This window comes from Pyrus communis, chromosome 15, assembly GCF_041283825.1.
Source record: "Pyrus communis isolate YQ-2024b chromosome 15, ASM4128382v1, whole genome shotgun sequence".
Lineage (NCBI taxonomy): Eukaryota > Viridiplantae > Streptophyta > Magnoliopsida > Rosales > Rosaceae > Pyrus > Pyrus communis.
This window is the reverse complement of record NC_142579.1, coordinates 24,294,463-24,320,041: the sequence shown is the minus strand read 5'-3', so window position 1 is coordinate 24,320,041 and position 25,579 is coordinate 24,294,463. Positions and strand designations below refer to the sequence as shown.

Here is a 25,579-nt window from a genome sequence, read left to right as displayed (position 1 = left end):
TAAAAAATCTCTTATTAGAGATGCTACAATGGAATACCAGTTTGAGGTTGTTGAAATTATTTAAAAAGCAATTTATTAAAAAAATCTGTTGAAAGGTGAACAGTAATGTTTAATGTAAAAAAAAAAAAACAGTAATGTTGAAAGAAAATTTTATAATGACAATAATACCCCGGGTTTTTAATTACTGCATCCAATGTCCTCGCTTCTCCTTTCCCTTTCTCCTTGTTGTCCTTCAAATCGAAGGCTGACAACCTCCAATTACCTGGAGGTCGCCGCCGCGGCGGCAGAAGGAACCCAGACCTAGATTACGTAAAACTGTATAAGTATATGGGCTGGTATTTATCAATTAATCTATGGGCCGGTATTTGTTTAATTAATATATGGGCTGGTGTTTGTTCAATTAGACCATGGGCTTGTGTTTCAACATGACTTGGATTTAAGGTAAATTATTAGAAAATTTGCTATTAAACTATTTGATGGTCATTACTTATACATAATGTGAAGACGCTGAAGATAAAAAATTGAAGAAAAATGGGGAAGATTAAGATTCTTAAAAAAATGGTTAGATAAATTATCATCCAGACATTTCTATATGGCCTTGTTTGACGGGGTGAAATAGATTCGTCCTTAGAGATAAAATTAAATTAGCAGGAATTTGTAAGATAAAATATATAATTCATGTATAAAGATAGGTGAGATAACGTACTGAATTCATAATTCATTATGTCTTGTTCACTCCACATTTTAACACAGCAAACAACGAACTAGGCTGATTTTCTTTTTATTTATTTGTTATTAAATTTTGTAAGATCCATATGTGTGTCACATTCCCACACTAGCAAAAGTTTTGACTGGAAATATAACGGCAAAATTGATTTGCAGCACTCAATTCAAAAGGTTTTTTATTTCAAAACCACCTGCGTCAGTTTCTGGACTATTTGTGTTAATTTGAAAGCACGGCAAGACTATTTGTGTTAATTTCAAAAAAAGGTTGGTACTTTGAACGTGTGGTGTGTTGATTTGAAAGAACAGTAAAGCACGGTAAGACCGAAACATGTGGCAAGAAATTCGGTGTCTCGCCTTCCCAACTCGTTCGACCTATATATGTGCGCTGAGACAGAGAGTCGAAAACAAACAACGCACGTAACATTCTCAGTTTCTCATCAAACTATTATTTTACATTCTCTCTGTAAACCGATGGAATTTCGGTAGTCATTTTCATCACCCAAGAACAGATTACGTATTTGAATTAAGTTTTGAGTGTTTCCGTAATTATGTATGTGGCTTCAGTCGGAATGGGTGCTCTGAGAACGTCATTTCAAATGCTGTTTGATGCTGTAAAATCAGTGCAGGAGGAGAATACAATGTTCCAACACCTCCTCGGAGACATCAAATCCACACTGGACTCTCTACAACCACTCATCAAAGACATCGAAAAGTATAACTCCAAGGAGGGACTGCAAAATTATGCAATACAGATGGAGGAAGGAGCAAAGCTTGTTCAAAAGTGCAGCAAAGTTGGCGTCTGGAGAAAACACACATACACCAAGAAGCTTAATCAACTGGACGAATCTCTCCGAAGAGTGTTTGATGTGCTTAAACTGCAGGGTATGAGGGATGTGAGGGAGACGTTGGTTTCTTTGAAGAGTATCCAGACGGTGCTCTCTCGAATAGAGGAGAGTTTGAAGATGAAAAATAATCAGCCTGAAATGGTTAAATGTTCGTCTGCGGTGCCTGAACCGCCATCGGTTACAGTCGGGTTGGATTTGCCGTTGAAGGAGTTGAAGATGAAGCTCCTTCAGGATGAACAGGTGTCTATGCTTGTGCTGACTGCTGGTGGAGGATGTGGGAAAACCACCTTGGCTCAAATGTTCTGTCAGGATCAACAAGTCAAAGGTATGCTATTTATGATTTCAACTTTTGTTTTCGTTAAGTTTTACATCCTAGTTAAAAAGTAATACACCGTGTAGAGGATTATGCACGTAGAACTACGCGCTAGGGCCTATAAAATGTCCGTTATACTCCCTCCAAACATACACAGTAACCAAAATTTGTTAAAGAAAAACAACGAAGGTGACATGAAAATAAAGCGCACGAAGGGAATATAAGAAAGATTAGAAAGACCTAAATGGGCATGCCCAACAAATAACAAGTGGTAGTGATATGAACTTGACATGATTTTCTTTGTACTAAATGTAAGTTAAGCTGATGCCTTCCTCATAGAGTTAACAAGTCTTGCAATGAGCTACTGCTTGATTACTTACTTGATCTCAGAATTGCAGACATATCTAGTCAACCTTTTGTTAACACCTTTCTTACTTTCTGTTTGGATAGATACATTCAAGAACAACATCTTCTTTGTCAATGTCTCGAAAAAGCCCAACTTGGACCTTATTGTACACCAACTATATCAACGGAAGGGGTCCGAGCTGCCTGCTTTCAAAAACGAAGTCATGGCAGCTTACTGGTTGCAACAATTTCTGAAGGAATCAAGACAAAATCCTCTACTGTTTGTCCTGGATGATGTTTGGTCAGGATCAGAGTCCCTTCTTGAGAAGTTTGATCAATTCAAGTTTTCAAATTGCAAGATTTTGGTCACATCAAGATTTGCATTTCCAAGATTCGGTTATCCTTATCATTTGGCACCATTGAATGATGAAGATGCAATGGCTCTTTTTCACTATTCTGCATCCTTGGAGGATAAGAGCTCTTATACTTACGAAGATCTTTCGAGAAAGGTGATTTCTTAGTCCACAATACACACACACACACACACACACACACACACACACACACACACACACACACACACATATATATATGCTTATTTATGCCTCAGAAGAAGGTAAAGAAATAACGTTTGAGCATCCACTCACGTTAATGAACTGTGAAGAATGAAGTAAGAAGAATGAAAGACTAGACAGTTTACAATTTTATCAGCTTTATGAAACCATTTAGATGACTTTCAACAATTTAATCAAATAATAGTAATCATTTTGGATAATTAAATTGCAGATTATCAAGCGGTGTAAGGGATGCCCACTTGCCATTGCATTGGTTGGGAGATCACTTCGCGGCCAGCCTATAGAAATCTGGCAGAAAAGAGTAGTGGAATGGTGCAAAGGTTCATCTATTCTTGATTCTGACAAGGATTTACTTGCTTGCCTCCAAAGCAGCTTAGATGCCTTGGATAACGAAAAGGCTATCATCAAGGAATGTTTCCTTGATCTAGGTTCTTTTCCGGAGGACCAAAGAATTGCTGCTGCCGCTCTCATTGATATGTGGGCTGAGTTATATGGTCTAGATGAAGAAATTCTGACCATTGCCAACCTTCACGAGCTCAGCGCCCGAAGTTTAGCTAATCTTGTTGTCACAAGGTATGCTGGCTGCTCATAATTTTCTATTTCATTATGTATGCCGAACAAATCATTAAAGAATTTAGTATTGATCATCCAGGCATGAGAGGGAGGCGGATGGCTACTACACTGAACACTTTGTCACCCAGCACGACATGCTTAGAGAGTTGGCGATCCATCAGGCGTGTCAAGAACCAATAAAACATAGGAAACGTCTATTTATAAACATACGCGGGGACAAACTTCCTAAGTGGTTGACAGAACAAAAGTATCAAGCGATCAAGGCTCAACTGTTATCTATCTCAACAGGTTCCATCAATCTCTCTTTAGTAAATACTTGTACATGTGCACTCGGGACATGGTTTGTGTGCACACACACACGCTCATTCATACTTAAGACTTCAATAGGACTTCCACACATTAGGCTAATATCTTAAAGCTTATTGTTTGCAGATGGAGCCTTGTCAGGAAAATGGCCAAACATGCAAGCACCTGAAGCAGAGGTTCTAGTTCTGAATTTTCAAACAAAGAACTATGCCTTACCTGAGTTTGTGGAGAAAATGGATAAACTAAAGGTTCTAATACTAAAAAATTATGGTTTGTTACCTGCTGAACTAGATAATTTTGAACTACTTGGTTCGTTATCAAATCTTAAGAGAATTAGATTAGAACGTATTTCAATTCCTTCCATAAGAAAGGTCCTCAAACAGTTGAAAAGTTTGCAAAAGATATCTTTTTTCATGTGTGATATCGGCCAAGGTTTGGTCCAAATTTTAGATGCTCTGCCAAATCTAGTGGAATTGAACATAGATTATTGCCATGATCTGGTGCAACTTCCTGCCAACCTTTGTGACCTTGTTCACCTTAAGAAGCTTAGCATCACCAACTGTCATAAGCTATCTGCCTTGCCTGCAGACATCGGAAAGCTTGTAAATCTAGAAGTGTTGAGGCTTAGGTCATGTGCAGACTTGTTAGAGTTGCCAGGCTCGATTAGGAACCTTAAAGTTTTGAAATTTCTCGACATTTCCGATTGCTTTAGCGTGAAGGAGTTGCCCGAGGACATTGGTGCAATGTGCAGCATGGAAAAGATCAACGTGAGACAGTGTTCAAGACTGAAAGAGCTGCCTGCTTCTGTTATGGATCTTGAGCAGTTGAACGAAGTGATATGCGACGAGGAGACGAAAACTTTATGGGAACCCTTCTTACCATTTCTCACAAACATACGCATAAAGGTGATCAAAGAAGATATCAACCTAAATTGGCTCAACAAGCTTCCATCCTAAGGCCATGGTCATCCCATCAATGAGTGTTGGTGCAATGTATGCATCGTGATTGTATTTAATGTTATTTTTCCTTTGTAATTTGCTTCTATTTTATGTTTTATATGATTTAAAATAACATAGCAGTACTGTAGAATTATTGTAATTACTCACCATGGGTATTATTGTAATAACATGTATGCACTCCTCATTGTTCAACTCTTCATTGATTCTCTTTTAATTTATCCAATCATCAGGTGTTGGTGCAATGTATGTATGGAGAAGTGCATGGAAAGGAAATAAGAATTCAAAAAAAGTCTTTTGATTTATCCAATCAATGAGTTTTGGTGCAATGTATTAATCTATTGATTGTTTCTCCTCTGTCTCACTCGCTCTCTCTCTCTCTCTCTCTCTTGCAGCACCTCTCCATCCCCTAGGCCAAAACATTACTGTTTTATTTTGAGAGTAATGCTAAGGAGATAAAATTTGTAGATAAAATTTTACAAACTAAGTGATATCAAAGTTGATAATTGAATTAGGATCTAAACATTTTTTTAATACTATTTTATTTTAAAATATTTATGCTACAGCACAACATTTTTTAAAAGCAGTGCAATACCAAATCATATGTGCTAGAAATTTCTGTGTCTCTTCTCGCCTCCTAAGAGCGCGTCAAATGTCTTTCCCAGCTCTTTCGTTTTCTTTTGGGTGAAATTCCTTGCTCGTTCGTTAAGCTGAAACCGACAAACAGCTCACATAACATTCTGAGTTTCTCATCAATCTAGATTATTTTACACTCTCCGTATACCCATTCGAATTTCTCTTCTTCTTTCTTCAGCCAAGAACAGATTACCTAATTGAGTCAAGTTTTGAGTCTCTTTGTTTTGCTAAATATGTCTCTGGCTTCAGTCGGAATGGGTGCTCTCAGAACGCCATTCAAATGCCGTTTGATGCTGCAAAAATCAGCGCACGAGGAGAAAAAATGTTCCCACACCTCCCACCGAGACATCAATCCACACTGGACTCTCTACAACCACTCATCAAAAACATGGAAAAGTATAACACGAAAGAGGGACTGCAAAATTTTGCAATACAGATGGAGGAGGGAGCAAATATTGTTCAGAAGTGCAGCAAAGTTGGCCTGTGGAGAAAATACAAGTACTCCAACAAGCTTCATCAACTGGACAAATCTCTTCGGAGAGTGTTGATGTGCTTAAACTGCTGGGTACGAGGGATGCGAGGGAAAAGTTGGTTCCTTTGAGGAATATCGAGGTCTCTCGAATACAAGAGAATTTGTGATGAAAAATAATCAGCCTGAAAAGGTTAGGTGTTCGCCTGTGGTGCCTGAACCGCGGTCGGTTACAGTCGGTCCATGCTTGTGTTGACTGTTGCTGGAGGATGTGGTAAAACCACCCTACCTAAAAGGTTTTGTCAAGACCAAGAAGTCAAAGGTATGCTCTCTATGATTTCAACTATTTTTTGGTGAAGTTTTACATCCTATTAAAAAAGTATTACACTATATAGAGGATTGTGGGGCCTAAAAAGGCCCCCTACCCCCCCCTCCCAACATATCACTAACCAAAATCTTCATTTTCAATTGTGAGAACTGTGTTTCCTCAATAAATGTTGGAGCAACGTTTTTTTTATTTGTGTTGCATTGTTGTCTTTAATTTTCATCATCTTGTTGAATTTTTCTTGTTTGATTTCGTTCTTGGCTCTGTCTAATTTCTAAGTTTTATCACATCAATTTGTAATACTAGTTATATCAAACTCTCTTGAGTCATTAGAAATTATGTGTTCTTTATTTTTTCCTGTATAATTGTCATGTTATTGTTTTACACAAATAAATAATGTGTGATAATTTCTTGGATTGTACAAAAAAATGTGTATTTACTACGCCTAATACGTATGTATCTACAAGTTTTCTTTTGTTGCTTACTTTGGTATAGATGAATATATATTGAAACATTCTAAGTTAAGGTTTACTGTATAATGCGGACATACAATAAATGCCAATTTATATGCCCTTGTTATTGTTATGTCCTAGATATTACAAGGTTAAAATTGTAAAAGACGAATACTAGAAAGATTCTTTCAAAATTGAGACTCTCAATAGATTCTCTATCAACTTATGTTTTTGGCATTTTCGTGCCAATAATACATAACATTATGTAAAATATATAAAGTACCAGAAGATTCATAGAGAATTACATTTTGAGAAGAATCTCTTTAGCATTTCTCATTGTAAAATTATGATTAATAGTGCTCGACCGTTGTTAAAAGGAATGATTTATTAATCATTTAATGCTCATTGGTTCAAAACTTTTGTGCCTTTGCTTTTGTCTCCTTTCGAAACTGAACCTTCACAATTTAATGGGATAAGGAACAATATTTTTAATTGTGGCCAGCCTCTACTTGCAGTTAATTGGTGGGTGTCACCATGAAACTACCCAGAAATGGTGATGCAGTTTCCTGGTTAATTTCCAAGTCTTCCACCACACTCAATCAGCTATCGTTAAAGTCAACGCGCTCCAACTCCGAAATTTCTATCGAGCTTCAATTGTAAGTATTTCTATGCTAAAACCCAGGTAGTTTGGTGAAGAAAATATATTTTTGTTTATCCTGTTTTGCATGACCACCAACAACGTAAGAGAAAATTGAACTTCGTATTTCTTGAGTTGCAAATTCTAGAGTGTCTCACTTTTTCAAAGTTTCCGCTGTTTCTAATCTGTTGTTGTTTTCGGAAAGTGGCAAAATGGTCTGAAATCAATCCAGTTGCTGAATTGATCAAAATCTAATAGCCATTACATACTGAAAATTTGATCAATTCATTGTGGCAATTGGGTGAAAAATGATCATTTCGGCCAATTTTCGTAGGTTTTTTTTTTTTTTCTGTTGTAATAAATTTTAGTTTGAGACTTCTTTTGATTTTTTCTGATTTTAGTGTTGGGTTTTGTTGTTAAGAATCAAGGAATGGGTGGAGGAGCAGATGACCCTTTCAGATGGGCTGGTGTCGGAACAGTATTCAATGTGCTGTGTGACGTCCTCAAGGAGCTGACCACCAAGAATGTAATGTTTAAGCCCCTCCGCAAAGGCATCAAATTCAGGTTAGACTCTGTGCAACCGTAGTTGTTTTTTGTTTTTTGTTTTTTTTTTGGTCGAACTCTTTGCTACCATAGTTCTTAGATATAGAAAAATCCAACAAGTATTGGATCTTCCGGATATGGAACTAGGAAACTTAAAACATCATTTGGAGGAGGGCACAAGAAATTTCACAACTAAAAATCAATAAGAGCATGACATTTAGGTAGATGAGGGGTTTTTATTTTATTTTATTTTATTATTTTTCTAGTTGAGTTCTTTAAGTATTGTTATATAAAATTGTTTGAAACAAATAATTCTACATTAGAAAAGATCTATAGCTGATATTTCACCAAAAAAAAAAAAAGAGCTGATTTTTATTAATCAACATTGAAGTTTTTACGTATATTCTGTGAAAATATAAGGAAATTCACACAATCGGAATCAATTTGTCAATATATGTATAATATACGTAAATGAGATCGATTCGTATGTGCATGTTTATTAAACATGACAGCCTTTGTGAGTAGGAAAGCATATAATTTCCCTATGTTGATAGTATATTTTGTAGCCTATGTGAGTAGGGAAGCATATAATTTCCCTATGTTGATAGTATATTTTGTCATCTTCTAGTCAACAAAAAAATGGAAATAAAAAAGTAGCATCTTGTATGTGTGGGTAATGTTCGGGGGATCAAATTTCTAAACTAAATTTTGTAAACCAAATTATGTAGATGTTGATGATTGGATTATTATTTAACTGTTGATTAACGTGTTTACTTCTTATCGTTGACACATCATTTAGTTTGCAAACTTAATTTAAAAATTTAATCACTTTAACATCCTATAAGTATATTATGCTATGCTCCCTAATAAAATAAACAAGATTAAAAGGAGGGCGGGCAAAGTGGCTCAATTTTTTAGAAACTATATATTTGATTTGAAGAACAATAAAGTTATACTATACTTTAAAATTAAAACTCATAAAGAAAAGTATTATTTTTAAGGAAAGAAAATTATACAAGGACATAAAAAGTTTATTAATCAGTATTGAAATTTTGTGCATATTCTGTGAAAACGTAAAGATTATACTATGGGTACACCTAAACTTGTGATACACGTTAAAGGGGATGAATTCTTTATTGAAATTTTGATACGCGTAAATGAACTATTTGTAAGTTTATTGAAAATAATAAAGCTCACATGAGTAGGCCAGAATACAATTTTCTTGTGTTTTCATAGCTGAAAATAAGTTTATTTATTTATTTATTTTATTTTATTTTATTTTTTAGAAAACCTCGATGGTACGAGGGATATTTTATAGACAATGAAAAAAAAGTTACACCTAGTCAGAGGGGACATAAACCTTACCCCTCATAATACCAAGAAAAGGAGAAAAAGAACATGAATAAGAAGGGAGACATAAACCTTACCTCTCTAGAAACAAAAACAAAAATGATACGAGGAAAAAGGGGTGACATAAGACCTAACTTGTCTAAAGCCAAACCTAAAAGGTCTAAAACATGCAAAACAAGTCAAACAAGACCACCACAATGTTAGGAAAAAATAAGAAATGAAGACATACATGTATGGCAAGATGCACATTAGTTTGAGAAAAGGAAGCCATGCAAGCTTACATAGTCTGAAAATAAAGCAGCATGAGCCGACGGCGGAGGGGAGTCATGCCACACCAAAGTTGGAGAAGACAAGCACATGTTAGCAAATTTTATCCACAACAACATTTGCTTCACGATATATGTGAGAGGTGTAGAAGGTCATATTTCGAATGCGGTCCAGACAAATGGACCATTGTGTACGAAGAGGCCAAGGAGGATAAAATCGATTGATTGAAAAGTAGAAATAACACTAGAAGAGTCACTTTCCAACCAAAGGCAATGCCAACCCAACTAATATGCAAATTCAACACCAAAAATAATTGTTGATAATTCTACTAAAAAAGAAGTTGCGATGATCAATCCATTGGCAAAAACCACCAAGAAACTGACCATGGCAATCCCTGAAAACTCCTCCACATGCAGCAAGATTAGGATTTCCTTTGGACAAGCCATCTATATTGGAGCAAGGTTCAAATGCGATAGGTCTTGGGATCGAAACTGGGAGACAGACTAATGATCGAAAGGGTTTAGGGTTTAGATTAAAGACCCCTACGATAGATTTTTCCATGTCTAAATATGAAGTATTCTAAAATACCTAACTTTTTATTAATTTTTTAATTATTTTTATGTATGTAAGTCTAATTTTCTCATCTTCTAGTACAAGTTTTGTGGATATTCTACAAAACTGAAACTAAATAAAAAAATCAGCATCTAAGCACTATTTTCTCAAAAATAAATAAATAGATAAACTTGCATTAAGCCTATGAATTCACTCAAAATAAAATAAAAAAACATTGCATGGTAAATATAGGCGTAATTATATTAGCTATAACAAATATACTTTCTCCTAACACCCAATTTGTGCATACTATATGAAAATATAATGAAATTTTACTATGGTCTCCTCTCAAGAAATTTCCAGTTCTATCATCTTTCATTAACCTATAATTTATGCAAATGGGATCAATTTATTAAAAGACGTACGGTACATGTAAATGAGATCAATTTATAAGTGCATTGAACATGACATCTCATGTAAAGAAGAGAAGCATATAATTTCCTTATGTTTTTCATGGCATGTGCACAAATTTTTTTAAAGTTGTTAAAAATTTTATATGTATATAAGCATATTTTCACATCTTCTAGTATACCAAAAGGAAACCATATAGTGGCATCTTCACAATGAAATCTCTAACTTACACAAAGCCTATGAATTCACTCGCAACAAAATTTAAACTAAAACAAAAAAAATCATTTTACACTACTCTCTAATGAAATAAAAAGAAAGGTCAAAATGAGGGTAAAGTGAATTTCTTTTAATGCTAGTAACAGTTTTTTTCCCCCCCCCTTCAGAAACTATATACTTGATTGCATGAAAAATATAGTGTACAATTTAAATTTAAAACTCATAAAAAATTATACTATTTTTAGGAAATAAAATTATACTTTTTTGAGGAAATAAATTTATACTTACAAAACATACAAAATTTATTAATCAACACTGAAACTAAGTGCATATTCCATGAAGACATGATGAGATTATACCAAAGTCTCCCACATGAAATTATTAGCTTTGTCAAATTTTGTGAACTTGTGAAACACGCGAAATAGTTGGATTTTTCAATGAACTTTTGATATACATAAATGAGATCTATCAAAAATAGCTGCTTCAACTTCAACCACTCGAATTTTTTATATTCTTTTTTTATTTCTCATCAAAAGAATGACATCTTCTTTAGCTATCCTTAGCATGATATCGGGGAATCTTATTGCTGTTACTCAAACAAGCATGAAATGTATGCTTGCATATTCGTCTATAGGTCAAATTGAATATGTAATATTGGAATAATTGTTAGAGACTCAAATGGTGGATATGCAAGCATGATAACTTATATGTTGTCCTGTATTTCCATGAACTTAGGAACTTTTGCTTGCATTGTGACATTTGGACTACGTACCGGAATTGATAACATTTGAGATTATGTAGGATTATAAACAATGGATCATGTTTTGGCCCTCTCTTTAGCCCATGTCTCTTATCCTTAGAGCCGCTTTCGGCCCAGTAATCTTCTAGAATTTTTGTCATGGGTCGTCCAATCAACATGGGCCTTCCAATCAGGATCAGCCGAATCCTATTCCTAGGGGGATTGGTTTAGATAAGAACAGGATAGTTGAAACCTAGTGCAAAAATGAGTCTTAAGGCTAAAGATGCTGAGACTTAGGAGATGAATCTGGTTTGTTAAAGAGCTTGGTTCAAAGTCCTATTGGAGTTAGGATTAGCCGAGACCTAATCAAATTAGGTTGAGGAGTTCTAATCCAAGTATAATTCTAGCTCGGTCATGAAGTGGGTTCGCTACTATAAATAGAGAATGGAGTGCATAATTCAAGGCCCCTCCAATTCAACACACAAATTGTCCTGCGTAAAGCTTCTCAACAACCTTTGAGATTTTATCCTCTTCCCCTTTCTTTTGCTAACAAATCTTCAGCATCTTCAGTTTGGATAAACAGCACTGGAGCTGTAGAATCAGCCGATCAATGAGCACTTTCAGTTTGGATAAGCAGTACTGCTTCAAGATTAACTGGTTATTTATCCAAGTCTTGGTCGACAAGGATTTTCGAGTCCTTGTTGGTAGATGTTATCTCATTAGTCTTCTCGGCGAAGTAAGGTGTTACAGGTTATTAGGCTCGGCATATCGAACACCAAGTTATTTTATGATTAGATACTCGCAAATAAGTTTTAGAATTCGGCATTTTGACAGCCAAACCACATTTACCATCATGACATACATCTATTTCCAGTATTTGTGTCCATATAGTCTAGTACCAGTTCAGCATGCTCATACTCTTACGAATATAATCACCGTAACCGAACCCGGGGCTGACGATCGTGAACTTCGCAAGACTATAAGCCTTGTTTTCAGGATCTAGAACTCGAATGCCGATACGTGTTCCTTCCTCGACCACAGTTGCAAGATCAAGAAGTCAACAACGCGTTTAACGCCACATCAACACATTTTACTCCCCGGCCGAGCTCGGCCATCGAGTTGGCACACCACACATAATCAAATGACGTAGTTAGCTTATAAGTTACTCGACCTGTGCGCAACGTGGGCTCGGTAGTTTTTAAGGTCAACATTATGGCATACCCAGTAGGACCCAATGCTAAAGCTACGAAGGTCATGACCATTGAGACATGGTCAGTAAAAAAGAAAACATTCATGGGAAAGTCAACGACTGATCTTCTAGTCCAAAACCCAGGACAAGATGGCTTGCCACAGGCACATAATACTTCTACTACTGTGACACCTGAAGCCACAAGTGCAACACACCGAGAAAATGAAGTTAATCTCGGCGGTCAAACTCGTGATACAGAAATCCCTGCTAAAATGACAAAAGGCATTTTTGTTGAAAGATTAATGGAGGATTACGATGAAGACGGTGGTGAGGCTTCTGATCCATCAACTAGATCATTTTTTCGACGACGACTTGAAGAACAATCCCGACAGTTTGAGCAAATGTTCAACCGAGAGGTAAAAAGCATACTCGAAGAGATACGTGATAATAACGTTATACACAACATGTTGCTCAAAGTATTGGTTAATATAGCCCACGTAGGAGGACCCGCCGATCGTTCAAGGCAACCTTCATTTAAGAACAATCCCCTGCCAACGATACTGGTCGAGACAGGATCTGCTCAGCTCAAAATGATCGATTTAGAAAAAAAGGTGGATCAAGCAGTAGATCGGACGGATTTGACCAATGACCAGAAATAGCGTCTATTAATATGGTCAAGGTCCAGAGAATGATTGATTCGGCCTTAAAAAAAAGGCCGAAGTTTTCAAAATTCATTCTTCATTCACCCATATCTAGCCTTTGTAGAAAAGTTCGAATACCCAAGGGATTCAAAATTCCGGACTTCAGCCTTTTCGTTGAAAAGTCATCCTTGTTATCGTTAGAACACGTGGCTCGATTCACTAATCAATGTAAGGACGTTAACAGTGATTTCCATAAGCTACAACTGTTCAATTTCTCGTTGACTGACTCGAGATTCGCATGGTATATTAACCTCCCACCCAACTTCATCCAAAGCTGGAAGGAACTAATTGAGAAATTTCATAAGAAATTATATTGACTAGGGATAGACATGACAATATCTTCTTTGGCCAAACATGTTGAGCAATATGATTATTTACTCCGAGAAGAAAAGATCTCGAAGTCCCCATCCCGAGGAACAATCTACAAAAACCCTACAGTCAGTTATGCATCTGCTGAAGGCGAAGAATCCTAATATGCATATACAGACGCAGCCGAGATAGTGATCGACAAACTATACATATGCAAAGCATTGGCTCATGGTAACTCCAAGGATGCCAAAACCCGCTTGGCCTCTGAGGAAGTTTCTGCCAAAACATCGAAAGTCTATACTTTTGACATCACCAAGGCCGATGCCATCTTCAACCAGCTATTGCTCGCGAAAATTGTCAAGCTTCGGCCAGGGCATAATATTCTCAAGGTTGAAGATTTAAAAGGAAATATATATTGCAAATACCACAACTCGAACAACCATACAACAAATAATTGTGTCGTATTTTGCGATGCCATTCAGAGCTGGATCAACAATGGTAAGCTCAAGTTTCCTAAGAAACAAATGGTTGTTGATGCCGATCCTTTCCCTACAACGACTGTAAGCATGGTGGATGTTCATCTACCTAGGGATAAAGGAAAAGGAAAAGCCGAGTTCATTCCAATGCAATTCGTCCCTAAGTAGAACTTTTGGTCGCGATTGAAAATTGATTTATTTTCAAACGAGCCATCCAAAGATTTAGCAGGACCAGCTATTGTTGAGTCAATGTCGGACTCTAGCACATAGGAAAGTGACGAGCCGATGGTTTTATGTAGTCAATGTAAAGCAAACGTCACCTCTATTGAGCTGAAGGAAAAGTCACTTTGGGTTGAAATATAGCAACGGGTGCCCATACCTGCGGCAACATCCCAAAAAGGTGTTCGGTGCAGGCCAATTTCAGAAAGTTTTCGATAGGCTCAGCCCTCAAGTAGAAGAAAATAGGCCCTCTTTGGCTAGACGGCACCTTGATTTTGACGCGCCATTTTACAATGAAGATTATTATGCGCATAACACTAAAAATTCAAGTTCACCCATTTACCAACTCACCTTCAGACTACCTAAGCCACGTGACCAGCGCTGGTATACCTATAAATTCCCTACCGGTGTATATACTACGTTGTCCAAATCACAAAAATGTCAACGCTAGAGAATGAATTGTATGGCTCGCTGACAAGAAGCTTAAGATACCTCGCCCACCAAATGGCAGCCAAAAGAGACGGTCAGTAGCGAAGATAACCGACAACCTTCGGCAATCATGACTGAGTTACTTCAAGGAAAGAAGGTAATTGATCGTGATTTCGAAACCACAATTGAATAATCTAATAAGCGAGCTCATTTTTTGGCCTGGGGAAATAAAAGCTCACCTTGATCACTTCCGGAAGGAAACCGAAAGCAAACTCCCTCCGCTACTTACACAAGAACCGTGATAAAAGTTAGACGGAATCTCCACCCACCATTTCTCGGTAAGGCTTTAGAATAAATGTGAGAGTTTCACAAGAAGCATTCAACGAATGACTTATACGGCCTACCAAAGGCATGTCAAGAGGCTGTTGATCTAGCTCTAATTTGCCCCAACGCCGAACAGATCATTCAAAAGACCACGGATCCAGGGATAAAGGCTAAGTTCCAACATATACGCGAGGCTCGGGTTCTCGTCTTTAAGGTAAACCCATATACTGGTATCGACGCAGCCGACCTTCCCTTCTCTTTTGAGGACCTCCAATATTTGCGCTATCATTTTGAAGTTTTTTCAGCCATTGCCCCCTTCGATCTTATGATCGATGAAAAGGAACGCATGGCACAATTAGACATTTACTTGGACACGAGAGACGTCCGCATCGTGTATCAGGAATGGACTCTAAGGCTTTACAAGACCAAGTTCCAACGCTGAGCGAGCCAAAGGTTGAAACTCAGAATGAAATAGCTCAAACAGACATGCCACATGACCATATAGTCACTACAGTCGAAGATAGCCAAACAAGTGATGCCCATGAACAAGATACCTCACCAGAAAATCTAGAAGCCGAGGACCACGACCTGATGGGCCCTTCAGTTCTAGATAACATGGAAATCAACTTGGTCTATGCCTTACCTGCCGAGTTCCAGCCAACCACATCTCAGCCAAATTTCCTGGACGGTGACGTGGTTACCGAGGAAGCCACACAAGTCGATTTTGTGGCCGCCAAAGAGATCGAACAAGAAAGCAAAAAAAAAACAATTAGAACAACCCTTGTTGAACTATTTCCCCGATCTTCATCTGTTAATCTTTGTCATTTAAAGTCGTTGTATGTTATGGCTCATATTGAAGGATACCCGGTTTCCAAAATTTTCATTGATTGTGAAGCAACAGTCAACATCATGCTCATTTCTATCATGAAAGCATTACGTCGCTCCAATAATGAACTCATTCCATCGGGGGTAACCATGAGTAACTTTTTCAGCGACAAATCTTAGACCAAGGGAGTGATTCCCTTAGAGGTGACAATCACAGGTCGAAATCACATGATTTCGTTCTTTATAGTAGATTCGAAGACCGAGTATAATGCTTTGCTTGGTCAAGATTGGATCTACCAAACTGGTTATATCCCATCGTCTTTGTGTTAAGTCTTCATCTTCTAGGACGGCAAGTTGGCCGTAGTTCATCCGGCTGACAATCAGCCGTTCGAAACTAATATGATTCAGGTTTGCTATTATGATGATCACGTCAGCGACATCACCCTACAAGGTTTTAACGATGAAGGACGGCCGACTCGGATCTCAATTCAGAAAGCCATTGAGGTTGGCGTCGAGACTGTTCACTAGGATTCGACGAGACTCGGGTTGGTTGACCTAATCGCCAATCTTGATGTCTGATACCAAATAGGATAGACGTCGGGCCACGATTTCATCTACCATGGAATGACTGTTGGCCTATTGGTATATTATTTCTAAGCAACCGAATTCTGGCGTAAACTTAGTAGAGTTTCTCGCCGAATGAGACAATGGTCCAATCTTGTCACTTGACAAAGTCCAAGCCGCCCCAGCCGAGGTCAAAGATAGTCGGCCCCAAGTCAAAGATCCATTAGAAGAAATAAATGCCGGAACGGCCGATTATCTTTGGCCTTTATTTATTAGTGCTTTGCTGCCCCAACCTATGAAAACCAAGCTTTGTAAATTACTCGAAGAATTTAAAGATTGTTTTGCTTAGAGTTACCATGAGATGTTTAGTTTAGATCGAACACTCGTCAAACACGAATTACGCATCAAGGCTGGTTGTAAACTTTTTCGCCAAGCCCCTCGACGATTCTCGACTGAAGTTCAACTCGGCATAAAAGATGAACTCGTTTGACTTTTTAAAGCTGGATTTATTCAGACAGCTTGATACGTCGAATGGTTAGCGAACGTCATCCTAGTTTTAAAAAAAATGGTGTTCTACGTATTTGCATTGATTTTGGAAATTGAATTTTTAGACTTGTTAATCAACGCAACAGCAAACCACGAGATGTTGTCATTCATGGATGGCCATGCTAGTTACAACCAGATTTTCATTGCTGAGGCCGATGTCCACAAAACTGCTTTTTGTTGCCCCGAGGCGTTCTGGACCTACGAATGGGTCGTCATGCCTTTCGACCTTAAGAACGCTAGTACCACATATTAACGCGCTATGAATACCATTTTTATGACCTGATTGGCATAATTGTTGAAGTATGTATTGATGATGTTATGGTCAAATCGAATCACCGCCGATCATATTTAGAAGATCTTTGACAAACTTTCTTTCGAATGGGCCAACATAACCTCAAAATGAACCTCGCCAAGTGCACATTTGGTGTATCGACAGGCAACTTCTTAGGGTTCCTTGTACATCATCGTGGCATCAAAGTGGATGCAAATAAAGCTCGAGCAATCATTGATGTTCCACACCCGATGACCAAGAAACAATTACAATCGTTACTCGGTAAAATCAATTTCCTCCACCATTTCATTTCCAATTCGGCAAGGAAGATGAAAGCTTTCTCCACGCTCTTGAAACTTAAGGATTTTGACAAGTTCGAATGGCACGAGGAACATCAAGATGCTTTCACGCAAATCAAGATCTCTCTCACTACTCCACTTGTCATTGTGCCACCTCGACGCAGTAAACCGCTAAAGCTGTATATCTCGATGGCTGAGGAATCCATTGGTTGTCTTCTTGGCTCAACACCATTCTCCATATGGTTTTGGGGGCAATGACATCGAAATTAGCATAATGGAAACACATGATAGTTATTGGACGATGTATTTTGACGGCTCTAATACCTCGAGCTCGATCAGCGTTGGAATCGTCCTCCAGTCCCCTGATCATTACCGATGGTATTTTTCTTTTAAGCTTGATTTTGATTGCACAAATAATCAGGCCGAATATGAAGCCCTTATTATCGGCCTTAATGTCCTTCACAACTTGAGGGTAGCTCGCATGCTTATCCTTGGCGATTCAGTACTGGTGATTAACCAACTCAATGCGACTTTTGTTTGCATGAGTTGTACTCTGGTGCCCTATCACATGGTTGCCAACTAGTTAGCCGAATCGTTTGAAGGCATTACATTCAAGCACATCTCATAGGTTTGAAATACTGATGCAGACGAATTGGCTTAAATATCCTCCAAAGCACGACTCATGGGGGGCGAGCTAGGTCGGGTCATACCAATAGTGCGACGTCCACACCCGGCCTTAGTTAATCAACAAGTTCTCCAACATGACCATGTAATCCATACACGAGTTATGTCCCTGGCTTCGTTGTTGGAATGAGAGGATCCTATAGATGTTTGTGCGGTTGAGAGATGACTAGAGAAGATCAATTATGCACTATCTTGATAATCCTAATGGCAACCATGACCGCAAGACAAGGGTACATGCCACAAATTACATAAGAATGAGTTATACCGAAAAGGTGAAGACGATCTGTTGTTATTGTGTCTCGATCCACAAAAGGCCACCCAAGCTATTGCAGAGGTACACGAATGAGTATATGGGGTTCATCAATTCGGACGCAAAACACTATGGTTGATTCGCCGACACGGCTATTTTTAGCCTAGTATGTTGAAAGATTGCATTGAATATATGCGAGGATATGTATAATGTCAAATCCATAGGCTTGTATAGAGAGTCCCGGCCAAATTACTTCATTCGGTCACCAAACCATGGTCGTTCAAAGGGTGGGCCATGGATGTGATCGGCAAAATTATGCCATCTTCCGGATCAGCAAAGCATGCATGAATACTCGTTGCAATGGAGTACTTCACCAAATAAGTCGAAGCGAAGTCATACGCGAGTTAACTTCTAAAGAGGTCTGCAACTTTGTAGAAGAAAACATGGTGACTAGATTCAGCATGTCGGAAATGATCATCACGGACAACGACACGTTTTTTACATCTGACCGGTTTAAAGAATACGCAACGAGTTTGAAAATTCGACTCGATTAGTCTACGCTGTATTACCCACAAGCAAACGAACAGGTCTAAGCAAGTAATAAAGTTTTAATCAATATTATTGAGAAAATGATAAAAGAAAAGCCTGATATGTGGCATTTGAAGTTAAACGAGGCATTATGGGCATATCGAACTTCACTCCGATCAGCAATAGGGACGACCCCATATGCGTTGACTTATGGACACGACACGATGCTGCCGGTTGAGCTAAGCATAAACTCGTTACGAGTTATCGAACAAAGCAGTTTATTCAATGCTGAGTACAATCAGGCCATAAGGCAAGAGTTGGAAGACTTGGATGAAGCTTGGCTTGATGTTTATAACTTACTAGTGGCATAGAAAAAGATTGTCAAATGAGCTTATGATCGACGAGTTAGGATCAAAGACCCTAAATTTGGGAAATGATCGTCGAATAGGGAATGACCATTTGCCGTCCACAAAGTTCTAGGCAATGGGGCATACCACCTTAAGGATCGAACTAGCTTAGTCTATAAATTACCAATGAATGGGAAATTTTTAAAGAAGTATTATTCGATGCAAGAATTTTTTTTTTTCATTAATTCTCAAAAGAGGTACAAGAAACATTACAAAAAAGCCAAACGGCCTAGAACTACAAACAAAATCCTAAGAGGTTGAATGAAGAAAAACTTCAAGAGCGGCCTTCAGTTTTAACCACCTTACTTCGCCCATCGTGACTTCGACCTGCCTTGTTCTTTTATTAAGTTGTAGTTGCTGTATCTGCTTCGCGCCAGCTATGTATTCCGCCAGTAGAGGTTTATTCGACTTGAAATCCTTTTCAAGCTCCGAAGCAACGACCAACCTTTATGTTGAAGTTCAGCGATTTGACAGTCAAGGTCTGCCAGTCGTTCATTCTTTGCCTTTATTGCCTCGAGCTCTAGTCGGATAACTTTATGAGCGACCATTGCAGCATTGAGGTCATCATCCGCCTAAAAAACCCTCTAAAAATAGTGAAGTATTATTGAGTTCGCTCTAGGACATTGGACAGGTGAATAACACTCTAGATGCTCAGAAGGTTGTCGGTTGCAAGGTCATTCAGACATTCTCCTATAGAGTCAAGGCCTTTGCGTTGGAGGATTTGCGAGGCCGAAAGAGACATAAGCTTTTGCAGCTTGGCGAAAGTGCCAGACTCGATCGCAGTTGCAGAAGGCTCAACCACAGTTGTTGAAGGCCTAAGCATCCCAGAAGTCTTAGAGATGAAAGAGTCGAGCTCGAGTTCCCTTGAAGGCTGCACAAAGAGGAATTGTTAGGAAAATGAGAATTCAAAAGGGATGGCTGAAAATGAAGTGGTGCTAGTCCTGCTGAGATGAGACTTCGGCTATGTCTGCTGGTTCGTTGCTCGAACCCAGAGAGCTTAATGGCCGAGCCTAGTGTTTAAGACAACCTTTTAATTTGTGCAACTGATGAAGGTTATCTACATTTGATGGCAACTAAGGTGGCCAGGAAATATAAATAAGGCTCTTTGGCACATAGAATTTTTTATGAAATAAGCGATTGGGCTGGCATTTAATGTTTTTCTTGGTTTAGAATTCTAAGGTTGTAAATTAATAAAAGAAAATGATTAAGCTTTACAAAATTCGAAGTGACCTCGTGAGGAGGAATGCTAAGATTTTGGTCCTAAGGATGAACCAACGTCTTTACTGTAGCCTCCGACTCGACTAAATGCGCCACTTCAGGCCCAAGACCTACTTCGATCGAATGAGGGTCGACTTGGCTAGCCGCCTCAACCGTCGGCTGAGGATTGGTAGTTGGTAGTTCGGCCAGTCCAATGTGTCTCACCAGCAAGGGTGCCTTGCTCTCGTTCTTCTGTTAAAATGATAGAACACTAAAGGAAATTGTTATACCTTTTCTTCTAGGATGATCATTGGAGGTTTCTTTGGATTAGGGGGAAGGTCCTTCTTGGCTGTAGGAGTTGTCTTCTCCAAAGTAGCAATCGTTGGGCCGACATTAGCATGAGCAACGGTCGGTGCCAGAGTTGCAAGTTCCTTAACAATCGGGGTGATGACCAGTTTGATCACGACAATGGCTTGCGTGGTAGGTTGGACCGCGGTCGTCTGGCCTGTGGTTGGGACCGTCAGGTCTCACAGTACCATTGCCAAAACCTAGACAACATGAGAATGGATAGGGGCACTAGGAGTTATTGTTCCCGTGGTTTGATTAGAGATGACATGAATTTCCCATTCTTCCTCCCTTGCCTTTTTCTTGATGCATTTTTCAAGTCAGACAATGTTACCAGTCTTCTCGACCTCCGGGCGAGGTTGTTTGCTCGGTCCAGTTGGCGTAGCAGGGGCCACTGCTCGAGTTGCTTCGGTCGAGGGAGATACGACAGTCGCAGCCTTCTTGAGAGGAAGGGCGAGTTTCTTCTTAGCCACGACCATTGAGACCACATCAGCCCGTTTTATTAACCGACCACCTGGAAAAACTAAGCTTAAGTCAAAACGAAGTTGAAATAGACAAAGTTGAGGAGAAATAACAGAGAAATGAAGAGATGTAAACATCTCACCAATCGGCCAAGGTGCTGGTACAGTGGGTTTTTGGAGTGTTGGACCGAAGGCGGAATTTAGTACTTCGCTATTGGATTTTATTCTCAGCTTCTTTGCACTCCCTTTTCGAGGAGCCAGAGATGCGTTACCAACTCAAGAGAGATCGAAAAGTGAGGAGTGGCACAAGACGACCTTGGAGGAAGCCTAGTTGACGAGCTAGAAAGTTAGGGTGATAAACTTCCCAGCTAGCCCGCTGAGCGTCGCAACCAAAAGGAAGGTCGCGAACTAAGGTGAATGACCTCCAAGACCGTCGAAGGTCAGCCTCTTCTACTTCCTCCCAAGCTGAAGTTAAGAGTGTGATTAAAGATGGGTATTTCTGGCGGCGGTAGACCAGAAATTCGTCGTTTGGCAGATTTTCGAGGCCGATGAAATACTTGAAGATTCCTTCGACCGAGTGAGCATGAAAGCGGCATAAGGCCAATTAGAGACTCATCGCTTTGGAAGAATTGAAGCTTAGGATTTCTGGCCTCAGTGTTGAAAAAATAGACATGCAACCAAAGTTGGAAGACCCAGTAGGTCGTTCTGGTGCGAGTCAATTTTTCCAACAGAAGCCTCGGTTAAACACTGGTCGATGTTGGCAAGGATGGCCATGCTAAGGGCCATGACATGGCCACTAGCTAAAGCTTTGGCCACTGGCATGTTTTTGGCCAAGCACTTGTTTGACTTGGTACAAAAGATGAACTTATTGTACCAGTAGAATAAAACGACCTTATGCTCTTATTTCTTAAAAGTTTCTCCCTCTAAGCCGGCAAAGTGGGTGATAAGAGTGCTGTAGTTGAAGAAATTTTTGTGCAATTTTTGCACGTCTTCTTTCGACAGCTCTTGATTCTTCTTTAACAAAACTTCGACAACCCGCTCGTTGAAAATTACCTTCAGGTCTAAGTCGAATTCGTACCGAGAAATAGTATCGTCGATTGGGAGACCAGAGGGAAAGGTGCCAAGTATGGTCGTGATGTCCAGCACGAGTGAACCAATGGGACGAGAGGAATGATCATGGTGTTGGTAGCCGAACACCAAAAACTCAGGGCGACTATCAGGAGCTTTCGATCCATGGTGATTTCAAAGGTCGAGAGCTTAATGGCATTAAAGATGCCTAGAGTCTTCCACTCGCCACCAAAGTGTTGTTCCATTCAAATGACCTAAGCAGCCTCAGTTGCAAAGGTCGAGGGCCAGGCTTTTTGGGGTTTAGTCGATTCCCATTTCGACCAGTCGTACCCTTAAAGCAAGGGTTTCAGACAATGGGCCTTCAGCATTTCAGTGATGACTTCTAGGACGTCATCATTGAAAAGTGGGCCGAGGATTTGGTGGGAAGCACTCGAATCACCATCAAATCGGAAGGTTTTGATGGTATTCCAATCAATGAAGTATCAGCACTTGTCGCATTCCTCGGCGAGCTTGGTGATAAAGGTGTTGGTAGCTATTGATGAAGACTTAAAGGTTTTTCGGGTTTCAAGATTTGGTTTCTTTTCTGGGTTGAGAGCAAATGGCAAGAAATTTTGGAGATTTGAAAACGTAAAAGGTCAAGTGAATTTGGGGTGAGTATTTATAGGCGTTTGGAAAGAAGATCAACAATTTAATTTTAAGGAATAAAGGGTAAAATCAACTGAAGATTTTTGTAATCATTAGATATTTGAAAATCCAGGTGAAGAGGCTGAAAAGCACGGGGATTTAAGTTACACGATTGTGTGTAACAGCGAAATTTATGACGAAGAAACGTTTCGGTGTTTGAATGCCTCGAACGTAGGGGCACGCATGATTGGAGATGGACATTCGTAAGGAGAAGATGCCACATGTCGAGTTATGCATGAATAAGACTGAAGTGGGAGAACGTAGGAGTTGCCACATGTCAAGCGGCGCAGCATTGTCAAGGAAATTATGGGTGGAAGACCATACTTCGTAAATGCGTCTGAATGATTGGAGTGTTCGAGGTTTGTAGTGTTCTTTGGATTTTCAAAAGGAATATGTTGAGGTTTCTTCGACAGAAAAATCACTTCTTCAAGGTCGAGGCTTGGCTAGAGATTGTTGGTCGAAGACCTTAGAAGCAAGGAGATAATGTTTGGGCCGAGCTTAGAGCCGCTCTGGGCCCAGTAATCTTCTAGAATTTTTGTCATGGGCCGTCTAGTTATCATGAGCCATCCAGTCAGGATTGGTGGAATCTTATTACGAGGGGGATTGGTTTAGATAAGAGCGAGATAGTCAAAATCTAGCATACAAATGAGTCTTAAGGCTAAGGATGCTAAGACTTATGAGATGAATTTAGTTTGTTAAAGAGCTTGGTTCAAAGTCCTATTGGAGTTGGGATTGGCCAAGACCTAATCAGATTAGGTTGAGGAGTTCTAATCCAAGTACAATTCTAGCTCGGGCATGAAAAAGGTTTGCTACTATAAATAGAGAAGAGTGCATAATTCAAGGCCCCTCCGATTCAACACACAAATTGCCCTCTGCAAAGCTTCTCAACAACCTTGGAGATTTTATCATCTTCCCCTTTCTTTCGCCAACACATCTTCAGTTTGGATAAATATCACTGTGAAGGCAATCGGCGATATCTTCAGTTTGGATAAACAGCACTGGAGCCGTAGAATCAACCGATCAAGGAGCACCTTCAGTTTGGATAAACAGCACTGCTTCGAGACCGACTGGTTATTTATCCAAGTCTTAGTCGACAAGGATTTTCGAGTCCTTGTTGGTAAAGACCATCTCATCAGCCTTCTCGGCGAAGTGAGGTGTTATAGGTTACTAAGCTCAGCATATCGAACATCGAGTTGTTTTATGATTGGATACTCACAAGTAAGTTTTAGAGTTCAGCATTCTGATGGCTGAACCACATTTACCATCAAGACATACATCTCTTTCGAGTATTTGTGTTCATATAGTCTGGTACCAGTTCAATGTGCTTATACTCTTACGAATATAATCACCGTAATCGAACACGGTGTTGATGATTCGTGAACTTTGCAAGATTAGCAGCCTTGTCTTCAGTCTCTAAAACCTGAAGGCTGAGACGTGTTCCTTCGTCGGCCGCAATCGCAAGATCGTGAAGTCAACAGCAAGCTTAACGCCACATCAACACATTTTACTTCCCGGCCGAGCTTGGTTGTCAAGTTGGCACGACCCGCACATAATCGAATGACGTAGTTAGCTTATTAGTTATTCGGCCTGCGCGCCACGTAGGCTTGGTAGTTTTAGGATCAACAGCTCCTTACGAGCATTATGTCTATTTACTATTATCTAAAACTAATCAAGTTATTAATGATTCAACAAAACAAAGAAATAACCCTTCACGTGAGTAGTGTTAATAGGTGCCACGACGTTGAAGTAACCCATTTAGTGATGATACTGTAGCAAAGGTCTTGGGGAAATATAGCTCGACGTCAGAACGATAAAAAGTTTCACACCTCTCATTCTTGTTACTTTTTCAATACGGAAAACAAAATTGAAAATGAAACTTAAGTTTGAAAATGACGAAGCTTGTGTGAGCAGATCAAAATACAATTTCTTATATTTTCATAGCATATGCACAAAAACTTTCATGTTGATGAATAAGTTTATTTTTTATGTATATAATTATAATACTTTTTCATCTTCTATTATAAGTTTTGTGCATATTCATGAAACTAAAAAAATAAACAAATCAAAAAAATCAAAAAGTAGCACCTTCGCAATATTTATTCATGCCCATAAATCCACTCGCAATAAAATTAAAAAACGCCGGCCTAATCATATTTGTTAGAAAACCAGGAGGATCCTCTTTGTGAGGATCTGGAGAATCCTCCAATCATATATGTACATTGTACATCGTGCAGTTAGAAACCATTGTAAAATTTTTTATTTAAAATTGAATATGAATAGTACCTGACAAAAACTGACCGCACGATATACGATGAACGAATATGATTGGTGAATCTCTGGGATCCTCACAAAGAGGATCCGGCAAAGATCCTCTCTCGTTAGAAAAGATATATTATTGCTTTAGCATTAAGATGTTGCCCCAAGGCATTGGCGAAATGAGTAGTTTAAAAATGATCAACAATTAGTCATTTAGTATTGCAGTCTAGTCGTATTCATCTTCACTTGTAAGTGAGAGGTCTTTCCAAACTTGTGAGTTTAAGGGAAATTTAATAACTAATCAATAAGTT

The 25,579-nt window shown here is 39.0% G+C and overlaps 2 protein-coding genes across 2 annotated transcripts in view; both read left to right on the top strand.

Annotated features, from left to right (window-relative positions):
- The first annotated feature begins 1,133 nt into the window (after positions 1-1,133).
- Positions 1,134-4,841, top strand: LOC137736585 (putative disease resistance protein At5g66900). Its single transcript, XM_068475830.2, has 5 exons — positions 1,134-1,896; positions 2,335-2,738; positions 3,016-3,377; positions 3,457-3,665; positions 3,810-4,841. The coding sequence occupies exons 1-5, from the start codon at positions 1,275-1,277 to the stop codon at positions 4,637-4,639; spliced, it is 2,427 nt and encodes an 808-aa protein (XP_068331931.2). The 5' UTR covers positions 1,134-1,274; the 3' UTR covers positions 4,640-4,841.
- A 532-nt stretch (positions 4,842-5,373) lies between these two features.
- Positions 5,374-25,579, top strand: part of LOC137732580 (putative disease resistance protein At5g66900) — a 29,670-nt gene continuing 9,464 nt past the window's right edge. The window contains exons 1-3 of the mRNA XM_088686611.1: positions 5,374-6,066; positions 7,037-7,177; positions 7,580-7,722. The gene's annotated coding sequence lies outside the window, so the exon portion shown is untranslated. The remainder of the gene's footprint in view (positions 6,067-7,036; positions 7,178-7,579; positions 7,723-25,579) is intronic.

Excerpts from the sequence above, each read along its gene's own strand:
- LOC137736585 (XM_068475830.2), top strand. The coding sequence starts at position 1,275 with ATGTATGTGGCTTCAGTCGGAATGGGTGCTCTGAGAACGTCATTTCAA. Across the intron at positions 1,897-2,334 it reads TCAGGATCAACAAGTCAAAG|ATACATTCAAGAACAACATC; the intron begins GTATGCTATTTA and ends CTGTTTGGATAG. Across the intron at positions 3,378-3,456 it reads GCTAATCTTGTTGTCACAAG|GCATGAGAGGGAGGCGGATG; the intron begins GTATGCTGGCTG and ends TTGATCATCCAG.